This window comes from Thunnus albacares, chromosome 9 (genome assembly GCF_914725855.1).
Source record: "Thunnus albacares chromosome 9, fThuAlb1.1, whole genome shotgun sequence".
Lineage (NCBI taxonomy): Eukaryota > Metazoa > Chordata > Actinopteri > Scombriformes > Scombridae > Thunnus > Thunnus albacares.
In genome coordinates, this window is record NC_058114.1 from 13263399 (window position 1) to 13277683 (window position 14285).

The 14285-nt window shown below is 40.5% G+C and overlaps 1 protein-coding gene across 2 annotated transcripts in view; it reads right to left on the minus strand.

Annotated features, from left to right (window-relative positions):
- Positions 1-14285, minus strand: part of arid3a (AT rich interactive domain 3A (BRIGHT-like)) — a 52063-nt gene that overhangs the window by 25682 nt on the left and 12096 nt on the right. For both annotated transcript variants that reach the window (XM_044361864.1, XM_044361863.1), the window contains exons 2-3: positions 9421-10199; positions 9015-9297 (exon numbers count right to left, since the gene is read on the minus strand). In XM_044361864.1, the coding sequence (XP_044217799.1) occupies positions 9015-9297; positions 9421-9761 (624 nt within the window). In that variant the 5' untranslated portion in view covers positions 9762-10199. The remainder of the gene's footprint in view (positions 1-9014; positions 9298-9420; positions 10200-14285) is intronic.

Here is a 14285-nt window from a genome sequence, read left to right on the forward strand (position 1 = left end):
CAGGGACTCCAAAGGCAACTCTTGAATGACCTGCTGGAGGAGATCAGGCAGGCTAGCTTTGTTTCTTTTACATCTCTCTCAAAATGCACTTTTTCAAATTGCATTTGGTTATTGTTCCATTTTTACTTTTACTTGTTTTTACTTTGTTTTAGTAATTTATACATCGCTTGTCATTACTGTAACAATTCTACTTTTATTCAGTATTTGTCTGGTGATTTAATCTGGGCTGGAAGAGGTACTTTGCTGCTTCTTGCTATGAAGAGAGGAAGTTTGCACCGTCAATCAGAGTGATGAATGGGCAAGGAAATGAGTTTAATGGCTGACAAAGGTGGCCTTATAAACATATCTGGCCCACCATGTCGCTCATCAGAGACTGAGATGTTGTTGCCACGTGGCCAAGCCCGCCCCGATCAATAGGTGGGTGGGCTGCAGTTTGACCTCAAGCAGCTCCTACGTTTGTCCTCTGCATTGAGCTGCAGTTTTTAAATTCTGATCTGAGACAGACTGCAGCACAAAATAAATCAAGCTACCTGTGGAGTTTTTTGGAAACAAAATTGAGTTTACATTCACTAAAACGCATTGTGTGTATCTATGAGGTCTAATTATCGTGTTGAATGTATTTTCTTCCTCACATCAACATCTGCCGAGCTGACTTTTAGAAGAATTTGAAACGTACATTATTTACATCCATGTTCGCCTGATAGCAGGCTTCCTCTTCCTTGCATTGCGACATTTCTTGGCTGTCACTTACTGTTATTTACTGGAATAGCATGAAACCAGACAAAGGACTGTGTATCATATCAATGACATGAATGCGTGTCCTTGTGCCAAGCAAGAGATACAATCAAAACAGGCACCTACTTTTCAAAACATTGAGCCACAGAGCTTCAAAAGCATATCTTTAAATGTGAAAACTGAAATGTATTAGTGTTAAAAGGACAATGAGTAAACTGACATTTACTGGAGACAGTTGTCCCAATTCAGTTGCAACTTGGAGGCTTATGTAATGATAATCATGTGTAGCAAACAACTATTTTGTGACAAAATTGCTGTTTGTTTTTAGTATTTACTTTACTGCACTCACGCTGTACACCGGATGTGTGTCTTTTTAAGATAACTGACCTTTTTTTTTTTTTTTACAGCGGATCTTTTGATTTCTCATAGCAGATAAAAACAGGTGTAATTAATAACATTAATAATTGCTTCATCCCATTTAAGCATACCAGAGAGACTTGTCTGTGATCCAGCATGCAGCCGTTATTAATGTCATTAGTGTCATTTGGCTTTCACATTGCTTTCTTGTTTTGACATGCCAAATATCTGCAGAGAAAAGGGTTCATTATCAGCTCATATTAGTGTGAACTTCAAAAAAGGTTAAGAATCAGTATTTGTATCTGTGGCGTCAACAAATTCACAACTCCTGCTGTGCCCACACAATTAGGGAAAGTCAGCTATTATCATACAGACAAGACAGAAAAGCGTGAGTGTTGTCACAGAGGTCAAATGTGCCTCAAAGATTGTGGATCAAAGCACTAATAGGTTTCTTTGTGAGAAGAGAAACGTGCTCTGCTCTGCATAATGTTTTGGCAATTGACCGTACAAGCTTATAAGAGCTATAGATCATAACATGCTGTATATTTTCCACTGCTACTCAGTCTGGTTTTATTTCACAGCAGGACAAAGAATGTGCAGCTAAGTATCTCTATCTATGTTTGACCTACTTCTTAATTGATTCATTCAATATTGAAAGCTTTCAACACATGCTACCTTTTCAGAAGCATCTGAAGGCAACAGCATAAATGCGCTTCTTTTGTTTGAATGAATGCCTTCCATTGGGTCGTTGTATGAAAAGATGTCACTTAGGGTTTTGTTTGTTGACAACTCCAACCCTTCAGTGCAGACCTATTTCTGTGCTTATATTGAAATACAAGGCTACAGAGTGCAGGGTTCCTTATGTGGGGACAAAAAGGAAAAACAAAAAGAGATAAAGCAGCATGCGCACATTCTGGCGAGAAAGGAGGAAGGGACAGATCAAAAATAACATTCACACATAATAGCGGAAAACACAATGAAGGATGTGGGGCTTGTGTGAGTCTGCATGTTACACAATAAATGCTCATTTCCTAATTCTATATGAAGGCTCAAAGATGTCAGGAAGCATGGGGGAGCAACTGAGCAGTAATCAAAGAATTTGTCAAAATAAAAAGAATATAACAAAACACACAACAGCTAAAGAAAGAGACAGGATGAAACAGCTAGCCTCAGCCTTTATGCAATCTTTGTTTACATTCCTGCTCCAGCCCCCCCCCCTCCTCCTCCTCCTCCATATTGAGCGCCTGCCAATTTCCAGAATTCCCATGGCTGTACAGTTTCTGACATCAGCGCCATGCTGCACGCTAGGCGTCGGACACGATTCAAATGCTCTGCAGGGCTTCACAGTCAAAATGAGCATGTACTATACTCTACTTGGCATCGGTTCAAAGCTCAATGCCAACTAACTGACTTTTTTTCCTGTTCCCTCAGTCACACCTACCATTTCCCCTCCTGTGCTGTTTCTCCTCCACTCAACAGGAAGACTTTCATAGGTCTTCCCGTGCTGCCACAGCCTTTGTTTTAGGCCCTTTGTTTTCATGGCATGAACAGGGCCCATTAACCCTGGTTTTATTACTGTTAAACACAGATCGTTGCACACAGAGGATTCTCCAGGCAGGGTATAATAAATTTAATGAAAACTTCCTTACATTGACTAATTGAACTCCTGCTTACTCAGGTTAAAAATGTCAAATCCAAGTTAAATCTAAGAGAATGGGTTGAAGAAAAAAACTTGATAGTAGTGTTTAAAATATTGCAATGTTGCAAACTGTGCCAAGACACAGTTTGATATAGTTTGACATCAGTTATTCATTAACAGTAAACAGCTCAGTGGATTTGGTGATCTAAGAAGGATATTTAACCTTGTCGAGAGAGCGGGTGCAGAAACAGTTGTGAGGGACATCTAAACATTTAAAATAATTTCCTCTGCAGATTTCAGTTTTGCCTTTCCAACTACACAAACCTACCTAACGAACAAACAGACCTCTTCATTCAACCCAAAGGCAGATCAAAAGGCCTCGATGAAAACTAAAGTGGAATATAAACCCAACGAGCACTTATTAGACAGCTGTATCAGCAGAAACCTGACGGGCAATCCCAATAAGTGTCGCTCCCAATTGGCTCTCATTTGAGCTACACTTCCTGTAGTCGCTAACAGCCCCCTCCCCCTGCTCACAATGAGCGTGTGTGTGTGTGTGTGTGTGTGTGTGTGTGTGTGAGCAATTTAATGTTTAATGCCAACTCCCCTCCATTCGCCCTGATCATGGTGAGTGCCATGAATTTTTAAAGACATCCCTACTTTACTGTCCATCTGGGCTCCATCTGCCCAGCTGCTGGTGTTTAAAGCAGACAGAGACACAGGAGAGGAGACTTCAAAGGCTCTGCGTGGCCTCTGGACGATTTCTGGCCTGAGGAGGATATTGTTTATAAAGGGGGCAGGGGAGCAGAGCCAGTTATATGAGATGTATACCACAGCATTGAGGAGACTACACATTAATGAAACAAGATTGTGATTGTACATCCACAACCATTTTTTTTCAAGATAAGAGTTAAGAGTTAGAGAGAGTTTCTGGAGTACGGAGTAGTTACCTGACAAGGCCTGCATGGTCAAATTAAGTAAAAAAAGGTGAAGTGTGTAAAAATATAATTGGTCATGACTTTTTCCAACCCTTCATCTCTCACATCTGTAATGTTTAAAGTCTAGTAGCAAGACAACTAAACAGCTATTAGTTAACTGTTGGAAGGAAAACTTTTAACAAGAAGGCTAAGCTGACCACCTAACATAGCTAACATAACTGACATAAAATGGCTGCATTTTTAGTTAGTATCAAGACAAAGGTATTATGACGCCCTTAATGCTGCTCAATAGTTATAAATTACTTCTTTTTGTACAATTAATCAATATTAGTTATTTAATTATTTATTAATATGTGGTTAGAACGTTCAAATTTTGACATCGTCTTCAAAAAGGGTCAGTTTAGCAAAGTTACCCCTTGCTAGCCGTCGCTGTTGACAGTTTTCATAGGAACCACTTTCTACTAATGAAATTGTGCCTCCAAACCTACAGTATTTGGTGAGATCATTTTAATTTTTATAATTTGGGTAAACTCACCCTTTAATAAAATGCTTTAAGGTTTGAGTACTGTACTTGGTTTAAGTTAAACAAATTCTACAGGTATTTTCCTACAACACCAATTATGAGTCTGGTGAAACACTGTAATTGGTCGGTAACTCCGATCTTTTGAATTAAAGGAGTCTATCGTCTTGACAGGAACACAATTTTTATTTCACAACTTATCAATAAGCTACAGAGCTAAACTAAAGAAAAGAACATGACGTGCAATATCACATATCACCTGGAAACCAGGAAGTTATTGTTCTTAATCAAACTATAATCACACTTTTATTATAGTTCAGAACTATCTAAATCAAATATTAACTGGTTGACTCCATAGATGCAGTTTCCAGCATTTGACTGGTGGCTGATGGGAACAGATGCATGTTAGCCTATTGGCTGTACATGTAGGATGGCTCATTACCATTAATGGTACCATTAATGTTAAAAGGAGTGCAAATACTTCCTGGAAATAAAAATGCAGGGTGCAGTGCAGAGTGTGATATTGATATCTCAAGTTGCAGCTGTATGGGGGGAGTTCGAGGTATGGTGGAGGGTTGCATTGGTATCACTGAAATAACTCAGTTGAAATGGCACTCCACCTGCAACGCAAATCAGTTTCAATTACAAAACAATCCAACGATGCTGGCATAATTTGATATCTGCATAAATCCTTGTCATTCTTCCACCGCAGCCAGATATGACACCACTGGACAAAGTGGCTTGAATATTTTGATTAATTCACTTAAAACCACAGTGTAATCAGACATCTGAACAGACAGCAGCTCCTTGCTTGATTTAGTCTGACCTTTCAACTGAGAGTGTGCAGAGAGGAAGGTGGCTGGATGATCCACCAGGAATGCATGTTGGGGCGCTCAGCCTGGTGCAAACATTATCTAAAAGTTGGATTTGTGTGCATGTCTCCTCACCTACACGACATCTTTGGCATTGATATTTGTGAACATCTGATATTTGACTTACTATCTTGAATCAAAAAACCATTGCTGACATATGAGTCTGTAATGCTGATTGAGACATCGTACGTGATATCGGGCTACACAAATGACGCAACTTAAACGTAAGAGAGAAAAGGACAGTTTTCAGTTTGGAAGAGCTCCAACTGCTTTAGACTGATAGAGGCACACAAGGTTTCTGCTGAGGATCTGGGGTTCTCAGTGGCCACATTATCACCCTCCCTCAGGCACATTCCAGCAGCCTCCACCCACCTGCCCAAAATAAACTGTAAACCCTTAACCCTTTCCTCCCCACCCGGTGCCCTCTGAAACGCTCAACCTAAACATTAACTCATTACTCATTAACTCACTAAGCAATGATCGTTTGCTTTGGGCTCTCTGCTTCCAGAAATTAGACAGTAAAATGTGCTCAAATCATCACAATTACAGATATTACTGTAAAAATGTCAACATTTTACATTCCATAGTCAAATAAAGTCAAGTTAAAATGTATTCATATAGCCCAAAATCACAGGCTTTACAATCTGTACATATATAACATCTTCTATCCTTTGACCCTCAGTTCAGATAGGTGATCATGTGGATCATGTGATAGATAAACTGAACCTACATTTACATATAATATCTGAGGAAGTTTTTTAATGTCAATGCTGAGATGTTGAGTATGTTTTTTGTTAAATGCAGTGTTTGGATTAAGTGTATTTTGGGACAGAGTGGGAATGTCAGCAGCACTGACAAAGACAGATATATCAATATCAATCAAATATCCACAGGAGCTGGGAGGCTGGCTGGAACGACGACAGAAAGAGACAATTGACTCTGTACACTATGTACACTACACCGCCTGTCTAAGATGTTCTGTAGCATCACAGAGGATAAAGGACATCCATTGTTTACTCGTTTTTACCCTCTGCTATTACCCTGGAGAAAGAAAAAGGTAATCTAAATACCTTTATATGAATTTCTTGTTTTTTTAATTGTTTTTAACACATTCTATGTTTGGTTGTTTAGTGCTGTGTTTCCTGTGTTGTACTACTGCTGTCCAAACAATCACCCTTTGGGGACAATAACTTTATTGAATCTTGAATGTTGCATGTGGACAGTATGGAGTGTCTTTGTGAACACAATAGCATATTAAGACCACCTGTCTCACATAATAAATGGTATTCCTGCTCCTTTATCCCACAGGAAACACAACAGTGCAACCAGAACTCTGAGAGGACATAAACTGGGACTTTACATTTTTGTTTGTATGTTTTTAACAGTTTTTAATATGGAACGGAGTTTAATCTGTTGTTTATTTATGGGTATTTATCTCCTGCATTTTAGTTGACAGTTGATTTGGACACTGCAATTTCCATGTTTTTATGGATGAATAAATTGAACCTTTGAAAGTTTGCACTGAAAATGTATTCAAAACATTTGTCAGTGGATTCAACTACAGCCACCTTTTTACACGGTGAGAAGAAACTGTGTGTTCAGGAGAAAGAAGACGAAGAAGCAAAATAAAAAAGACACACACAACAAATATAATTATGGCTGAAATCACAGAGTATGATTTGCACAAGGTTAGAATTATCAGGGGACAGACTGTCATCATCATCACAGGTGGGTCATTTCACTTCACACACACTGCAGACACAGCACATTCACACAGGATTATAATCACTGGGTATAGCTGCAATTATTACTAATCACTGTTATCATCCAAGGGCAAAATTAGTCCTGTGTGAATAATGTGCAAGATTAAAATCCTACAATCCCGATATGATAAGACATCAGTATTGAGGAGACTGAGGGCCACATCTCCCTAACAAACTGTATAACGCATTCAAATGGAGAAGCTTTTGATTAACAGTACGCATTTTGGTCTTCCACCCTGCTCTGTCTCTATAGTTGGAGGACGTTGCATAGGCGTGACATAGGTTTTAACCAACAATGGATTGGGTAACACTATCTTTCGAGTCAAGATACTGGCTGTCTTGATTATATAACTGCCAGTTAGAGTAAATTCATGCGTGCGTGATCTACTGCTGACTCACATGTCATTATGAAAACTACTGCATGTCCTACCTGAAGAATAAAAAAAAAAACAAAAAAGACACCAACTGTGGAGTGAGTAATTCACATGGAGCTTTACAGAGGGAGGGGTGAACTATTTAGAGAAGCAGAACATAGGTTTTATGGGAGTTATAATCCATACACACAGTAATTACAAGACATAGGCCTTAATCTATGGTTAGGGTTAAAAATAAAGCACATGTAAACTGGGCGCAATATGTTGGATTTCATTTGCATTAGATAACTCCAACAAACTGAAGGCATCAATACCGATGTTTCCTAACAATTACCAAACCAGTTTTCTGTTTTTCTAAAGGATCTTAGTAATGACTGCTCAAGATAAAAGACAACCTGCTGCTCATACTGTCAAACATGTTTTATGGTTGGAAAATTCGCTACAGGCCACCAGCGCATTTACATTTCAATAGCGGCTTCATTTATGCAATATAAAATGCCTTTGTGTAAAATGGTGGCTCACTTTAATCCCAGTAAAACCGGCATAGTTTTTACACAGAGGCTGAGGCACGTTCAAAGGGTTTCACTGATAAATGACTTCAATTAAATATACTAAAAATACTCTTCAATGTTCCAGCTTCACGTTTGTAAAGCACACAATCCATTACTATCTCTAAAATTGTACCATTTTAAAGGTTAAATAATAATACTAAGGTTAAAAAATTTTAAGTTCTCCTTCTGTGGACTGTATCTGATCATTTAAAAGAAACATTTATGGTAATGATCAAGTTTACCCTCAAACAATCATTTTAATCTCATTTCATACTACACTGACGGTGGGTGACAATCTAATTGGTAGAATTATTCATGTACAGTATTTATAGTGGCAAATATGGTGATAACGCAAACAAATTAAGGGTTTAACAACAAGTAATTCAGGTTTATATCATCAGCAGTGGACAGTTAGTGGATTTTACGTTGCTTCTCAGTCTCTTAGTCTTTTTTATCGACAGCAGCCCTCCATCTAAACTTAGCTGTTGACAGACTTAAATCTCTTCACGTAAACAGTCCATCTTATTCCACCGGGGCCTCCCTCATAACATCCACCCACTAGCATGTTTACGGTAAACGGCAGCATGGTAAAGCTGTTAAAATGTACCCCAACCCCCCTCCCCATTCCTCCCACTGCCCTCAGCTTCTCCCTCAGCTTGCAGTCCTATTCATGACAGGAAACTATTTTTTTTTTAACTCTTAGGCCATAGTACCTAGTAAATGTCAAATCTCAACGGGCACTAAATTGCTCCACCAGAAAAACTGATTGTTTTAGACCCAAAGCTTTAACACATGTACCCTGCCAGACTGTCAGGTGGCAAAGACAAACATAAAAGCCTCAGCTTAAGGTTTATCAGCATTTGGTCAGTGGCTGGTGTTAGTTTCCCACCCTGTTTTTTGTGCAGCTGAGAAAGTGGCATGCTGTTTTGATGTGAGGGGTGCGAAGGCCAGATGTAGCTCCCTGGACACCAACTAACATTTTAGATTCATGTAATTCCTCAGTTTGCTACTGTAACTGACTTAAGGACAGCTTAGGCATCTATTGTGGCTGATATAGTTATCCACAATGGCAAAATGAGAACAATGATCTTCAATCCCTGATATAATCAAGCAACAGTCAAGATTTTGACAAGACTGAGGTAAGGACGGTCTGAATGTCTGAAAAATACATTCATTTACATACTACCAGTATAATTAGTGCAACAGCGGAGTAAATCACAAGCACAACAACATTTCCACACAAACCAGGTTTAACAGATTCCTACCTGTCTGAACTGTTCCTCATAGGTCCATTCTCCATGGTCCTGGCCGCCCAGGTGGCTGTGCGTGGCGTGGGGAGGCAGGATGGCTACGCGGGGCTCTTGCTCGACACTGGGACGGGCCTTCAGTAGCTGGGAGTGGGGGTGGAGCTGGCGGTGGGGCAGCAGGAGGATACCTTTCCCAGGGACCACAGCATTGTGGCCCGTTGGCAGACCCTCCTCTGCCAGGTCATCATCAAAGTCTTCTTCCATCTCGCCTTCAAAGTCCTCCTCGTCCCATTTCTGTTTGCTGTGTGGGTGTTAACAGAATAATGTTCATAAAAACATGCTCCAATGAAGGTGACCACTGGCAAAGACCACAGAAATTTTAAATAATTTTATAATGATGCGACCAAAGAGATTTGATTCTTACATCTGCTCCTCCTCGTCTGATCCCATCATGTCCTTGTATTGCTCCTCTCCTTCCTCATTGTCGTCATCATCACCTTCCTCTTCGCCGCCACTGCTGCGCTCTGACATGGGGCTGTCTGACACTCTCTGCAACCCAGCCGCCGCTGCTCGCATGGCTGCCAGTGCTGCCATCTGGGCCTGCTCTGTCTCAGGGGCTGGGCTTCCCATCGGCTCATCCCCTCCTCCTCCACCTGTGCGGACATGAGTGTGTTGGGCGGCAGCTTGCTGCTGCAGCTGCTGCTCCATCAGCAGCTTGGCCCTCTGCTGCCTGTGCAGGTTCTCCATGACAGCCTGCAGCTTCATCTCCGGGGAAAGCGACACGTTGCTCAGCTGCCTTCCTTCCCCTCCCTCCCCCACTGAAGGAGCACCAGTCGGGGGCCGGTCGGGGGACGGTGGTTGATCCTACTGCCCAGGGGGAGCGATTGCAAATCGTGCCTGTGATGAAACAGTTAGCAGGTGGCTGGAAGTTTGGGGGTTATGGTTATGTAGAAACGTGGGTCCTTGAGGAGCAGTGGAAGGAGGAGGAGGAAGAGGAAGAGGAGAGGGGTCGGTCAGAGCTCTGAGACATGCAGTCAGAGGTCGGCTGCAGTTCTCGAGAGGCCTCTTTCTTGTCTCAATGGTTTTTCCTGCAGTAGGGTGGAAACCAAAGCTGGCAGCAGAGCAGTCTCACAGTGTTCAATGAGGCACTAGCAGTGGAAGCGAAGGTAGGAGTACAAGAGTGCGTTGACAGACTACAAAAACCTGTGGGTGAGAAAGAAAAACAGTGTCAGACTGTTACTTCCCCACTGTCTGTTAACATCAGTACCCTTAGTTGTTGTGACAACACTAAAACTGCTTTACAACGTTCCCCAAAGCATCAGTATGTTTCTATTTTAAAACACATTAAAAACTTTCCTTTCAATAGCGTTTTACTAAAGTTAACCTGTATTGCTCTCTCTCTGATACTGATGTGATATAACAGCAAGAGCATGGCTAAAATTAACACTCTTATTTTGTTTGTATTGTAATTTTTTTGTTGCTATTAGATTGTCTCAGTTTCCCTATTTCTTAAGAGTTAAAAAGGTTTTGTCAAAAACTTTTCTGAGTTGCAGAAGAGCAGAAAACTACAGCAATGACTACAGAGCCACTTTGTCAACTCAAATCACGAGTTAAGAAAATGTGACAGAGAAGCAAATGTCCAATTTCACACACAAAAATGCAAATTTCAATCTGGAATTCACGTGAAGCATAAATACACAGTCCCTGAGTTCATGTGCGTTGTGCAACATGTGCAGGATTTTAAAAAAAACAAACTCAGACCAGACATGATGCTCACAAAGGACAGAACGTTTTAACCTCAACAACAAGAGGAACTGAAATCACAGGAAGAACCGTCGCTTTCTTTACCTGGTTGGCTCGAAGCCAAGATTAGTTTCAGCCCAGCAGCAAAAATGTACAATGTCAGTCAACATTGTTTCTAAGTAGTTGAAACACACAATTAATATTCATATTTAGTATTTGCTCAAGTATGACTGCTGTGATTTCCCCCTCATTAAAATGTTTTATTGCATGTTACAGAAATAGTGGGGAATTTGTTGTTTTGCAACTTCTGTGGGCGGTATTTCTTGTCCTCCATACCTGTTCCCCAAAAGCACTCAGATATGCAAAGCATGCTGTTTTAAGCAGTTGGCTTCAGTTTTCTTGTATCCATAATGTCTGTTTCCTATGGTCAATATCTATGCTGCTCGCTCTCTGTTTACTTAGAAAGTGCTCAAATTGTAAAAAAGTCAGGGTTTGGGGAGGCTGTGGCTCAGATCAGTCAGGCAGAGATAAGTACTGCAAGTCAACAGCATGTGGGGAAATAAAGTTTTATCACAGGTGTTGGACAAGCTGAAGTACCAGTCATGACAGGAGGCAGCGGTGACTGTACGCCAGCACTCATTCAGCTACGGTGACTAATACATGAACAGAAAGACCTCTGTGGTCATCACCTGCCCAAATTGTGTACTTTCATAGACCTTTGTGTGCATTGTACTTTTACATATGGAACATTGAGTGAAAGCATGACTCATGTTTGTGACTTACAGTTTGTTTTGTGCCACTGTTACAAGAAATTCAACGAACTTCTGATATTTTTGGTTCTGACATTTTGCGCTGATATTCGATATTACCCAAATAGTGATATACTGTAAAGATATGTTGTTATAAGACTCCACAAATGTGTCCTTTCTACTCATCTTTCATGTGTGATTACTTTAGAGACATAAGAATACGATCATCTATTATTTGTCATCTGAACATTTTGTCTTTGACTCTTGCGCTCAGGCTGACAATAGCTGGTATTTACCATTAATTCAACGGGACATTTTTACACCCCAAAAACTGAACTAAAATAAAAATGCCAGGTAGTTAGTGTTTCAATTTCTATTAACGTCAGAGTGCAAAAGTCTGAAACCACATCAGCAACACAGAAACTTATTTTTGAGTCTGCAGCTTTGAGGCAAAATGAACACCACACCATATGGGGAAACTCAGGGACACCAATAACTACTACATACATTCCGCCACGCATTTAACCTGACGGAAATATGACCACCGCTGCAATCCTTCCCCTGCAATATTCCCGTACACATCATCATCACATTGCAATGAGTATTTAACCAGAAGGGATCATTTTTTCTTGGGAGGGAAAGAGGGTTGTTTTTTTCCCTGGTTGCTGCCCTCTTGGGTAGTCACACTCACTGGAATTACACAGAAAAATCATACCAGAGTTTCACAAGAATAGCAGGATAATTACGGTGTAAGCACGTTCTGAACACAAGAAGGTCCAAGGTCTTTCCATAGGCTGAAGAGTGAAATCAAGTTCTGTTTCCATTCACAGGGAAATTGGCTGTTTTTCATATCTTACGTTTACCTGGTCATGAATACGTAACGAGAAGACATATAACACCCACAAACATTCTGGTTATCACAATTATTCTTTAAGCAGATATTGTTAGTCAGCCGGCCCAACAATATGAGGTCCAGCTGAACGAACTAAAGACAGCATCACACATATCTCACTCATACAAATGTCAACCTATCTTTACACAACATCAAAAATCTCCAAGTGTGCTGGGAATTGTACGTGTCATGAGTGACACATCAGATGTGTAAGTGCACGATAAAAATGTTTCCAGGAGGCTCTGTTTACATGCAACAAATACATTTCAGATTGAGCTGTTGCTGCAGCGCCTTGAAAAAAAAAAAAGGAAATTCATTTGCAAGAAAAATCGCACAACAGCTGAAAAAACTCTTAAAAGATTTAACAAGAAGGGCGATTTGCGTATCTGTGGGTGAGGAGAAACAACTGTACCGGAGACTGACTGATATGTAAGAAACAGCAGGCAAATTTTTAAACAAACAAAAAAAAAAAAGACGAGAAATGCCTTCAGTCTTTCTTAGTTTCTTCAGTGTTTTTGACTGCACACCCAACCAGTAGCAATCAACATGCAGTTGACAACCTGCAGCTCCTCACTTTAGTTCAACTGGTCAAATGCTGCAAAATTAACTTCAAAAGCACCAAATTCTGCCAGTACTTGAAAAACTTTACTTGCTTCAGAAAGCAAGTAGTCGTTTGACTTATTACAAAATGTTATATCAACCCAAACCTCCCAAGCAACAGTCAACAGTCAAAAATGTTTGCTATTGCATTCACAGAAAAAGAATTAGTCACCCTATACTATGGCTGTATGTTAGAGAAATGTTGCGCAAGGAAATAAGAGCTGTGAAACTTGTGTTTCTTCAGAGGGTGAAGGAAGTGACAACTGACGGAGCAGATGCAGTGAGGCAGCCGACAGATATTCAATATTGATTCATTACATTCTTTCAGCGCGATAGAGGCACAACTGAACGCCTGCAGTTGTCAGATGGAGAATAGCACCAGTATAAGCAGGATTAAAACATCTTACCTAACTGGATCTGGTTTGACGGAGACAACTTGTCTGTGTGACTTACTCTAACTACAGATCAAATCATGACAGTGGGCTCAAAGTGGAAAGACACCAGGGGACAGTTGTCTATCTGAGGTCTAACTGAAACCAGCTCAAGGATTTAGACACGGCACCTCTGGAGTAACAAATTATTTTACATGTGAAGTGAAACAGGAACACAGACCACACATGTGCAGTATGTATGCACGCTATATCATTTACAACGCCTAACCAACAGCACTTTATTTGCTTTGCACACATGTGCAAATCAAGAGCACAACACAAATATCTCGTGTTCACTCCGCGTACAACAATGTCCCCGATGACGTTTCTTTCAGTCTCTGTCATATATGTAATTTCAAAGACAGAAGTGATTACAACAAAGCTGTTCTGTTGACTCTTCCTGTTCAGAGGGAAGCAGAAGTGGTCGCTCTGTTTCATGGCAATGTTCATCATAAGCATCATGATTTCCTACATGCTAGATGGTGCAAATTACATTGCGCCACAACACATGTTCTCCCCACTTCCCCAAATGAGGAGGCTTTTGAAGAAACCTTTTAGTATGACAATGATAACGGTCATGAAATGGCAACAGCGCTTGAAAACACGCTACTAAATGTAGCATGTCTCTGTATAGAAGGCTATGAGCTAAAGACAGAGCAGAAAAGACACATATTGAATGTGTTTCCTGCCTGAAAGGATGACCTAATGCGGGTGTATGGTCAGTAGCAAGAGTTCAGGTATGAATCATTTAGTCTCCTTGCTTTCAGTTATGTTTGATCTGCACGTTTTTAATTCACAAACACTACAACAGCTGATCTCAACCTTCAACCCACTCCTCATTCTTAATTAACATGAGCAACAAGTGACTTTGCTA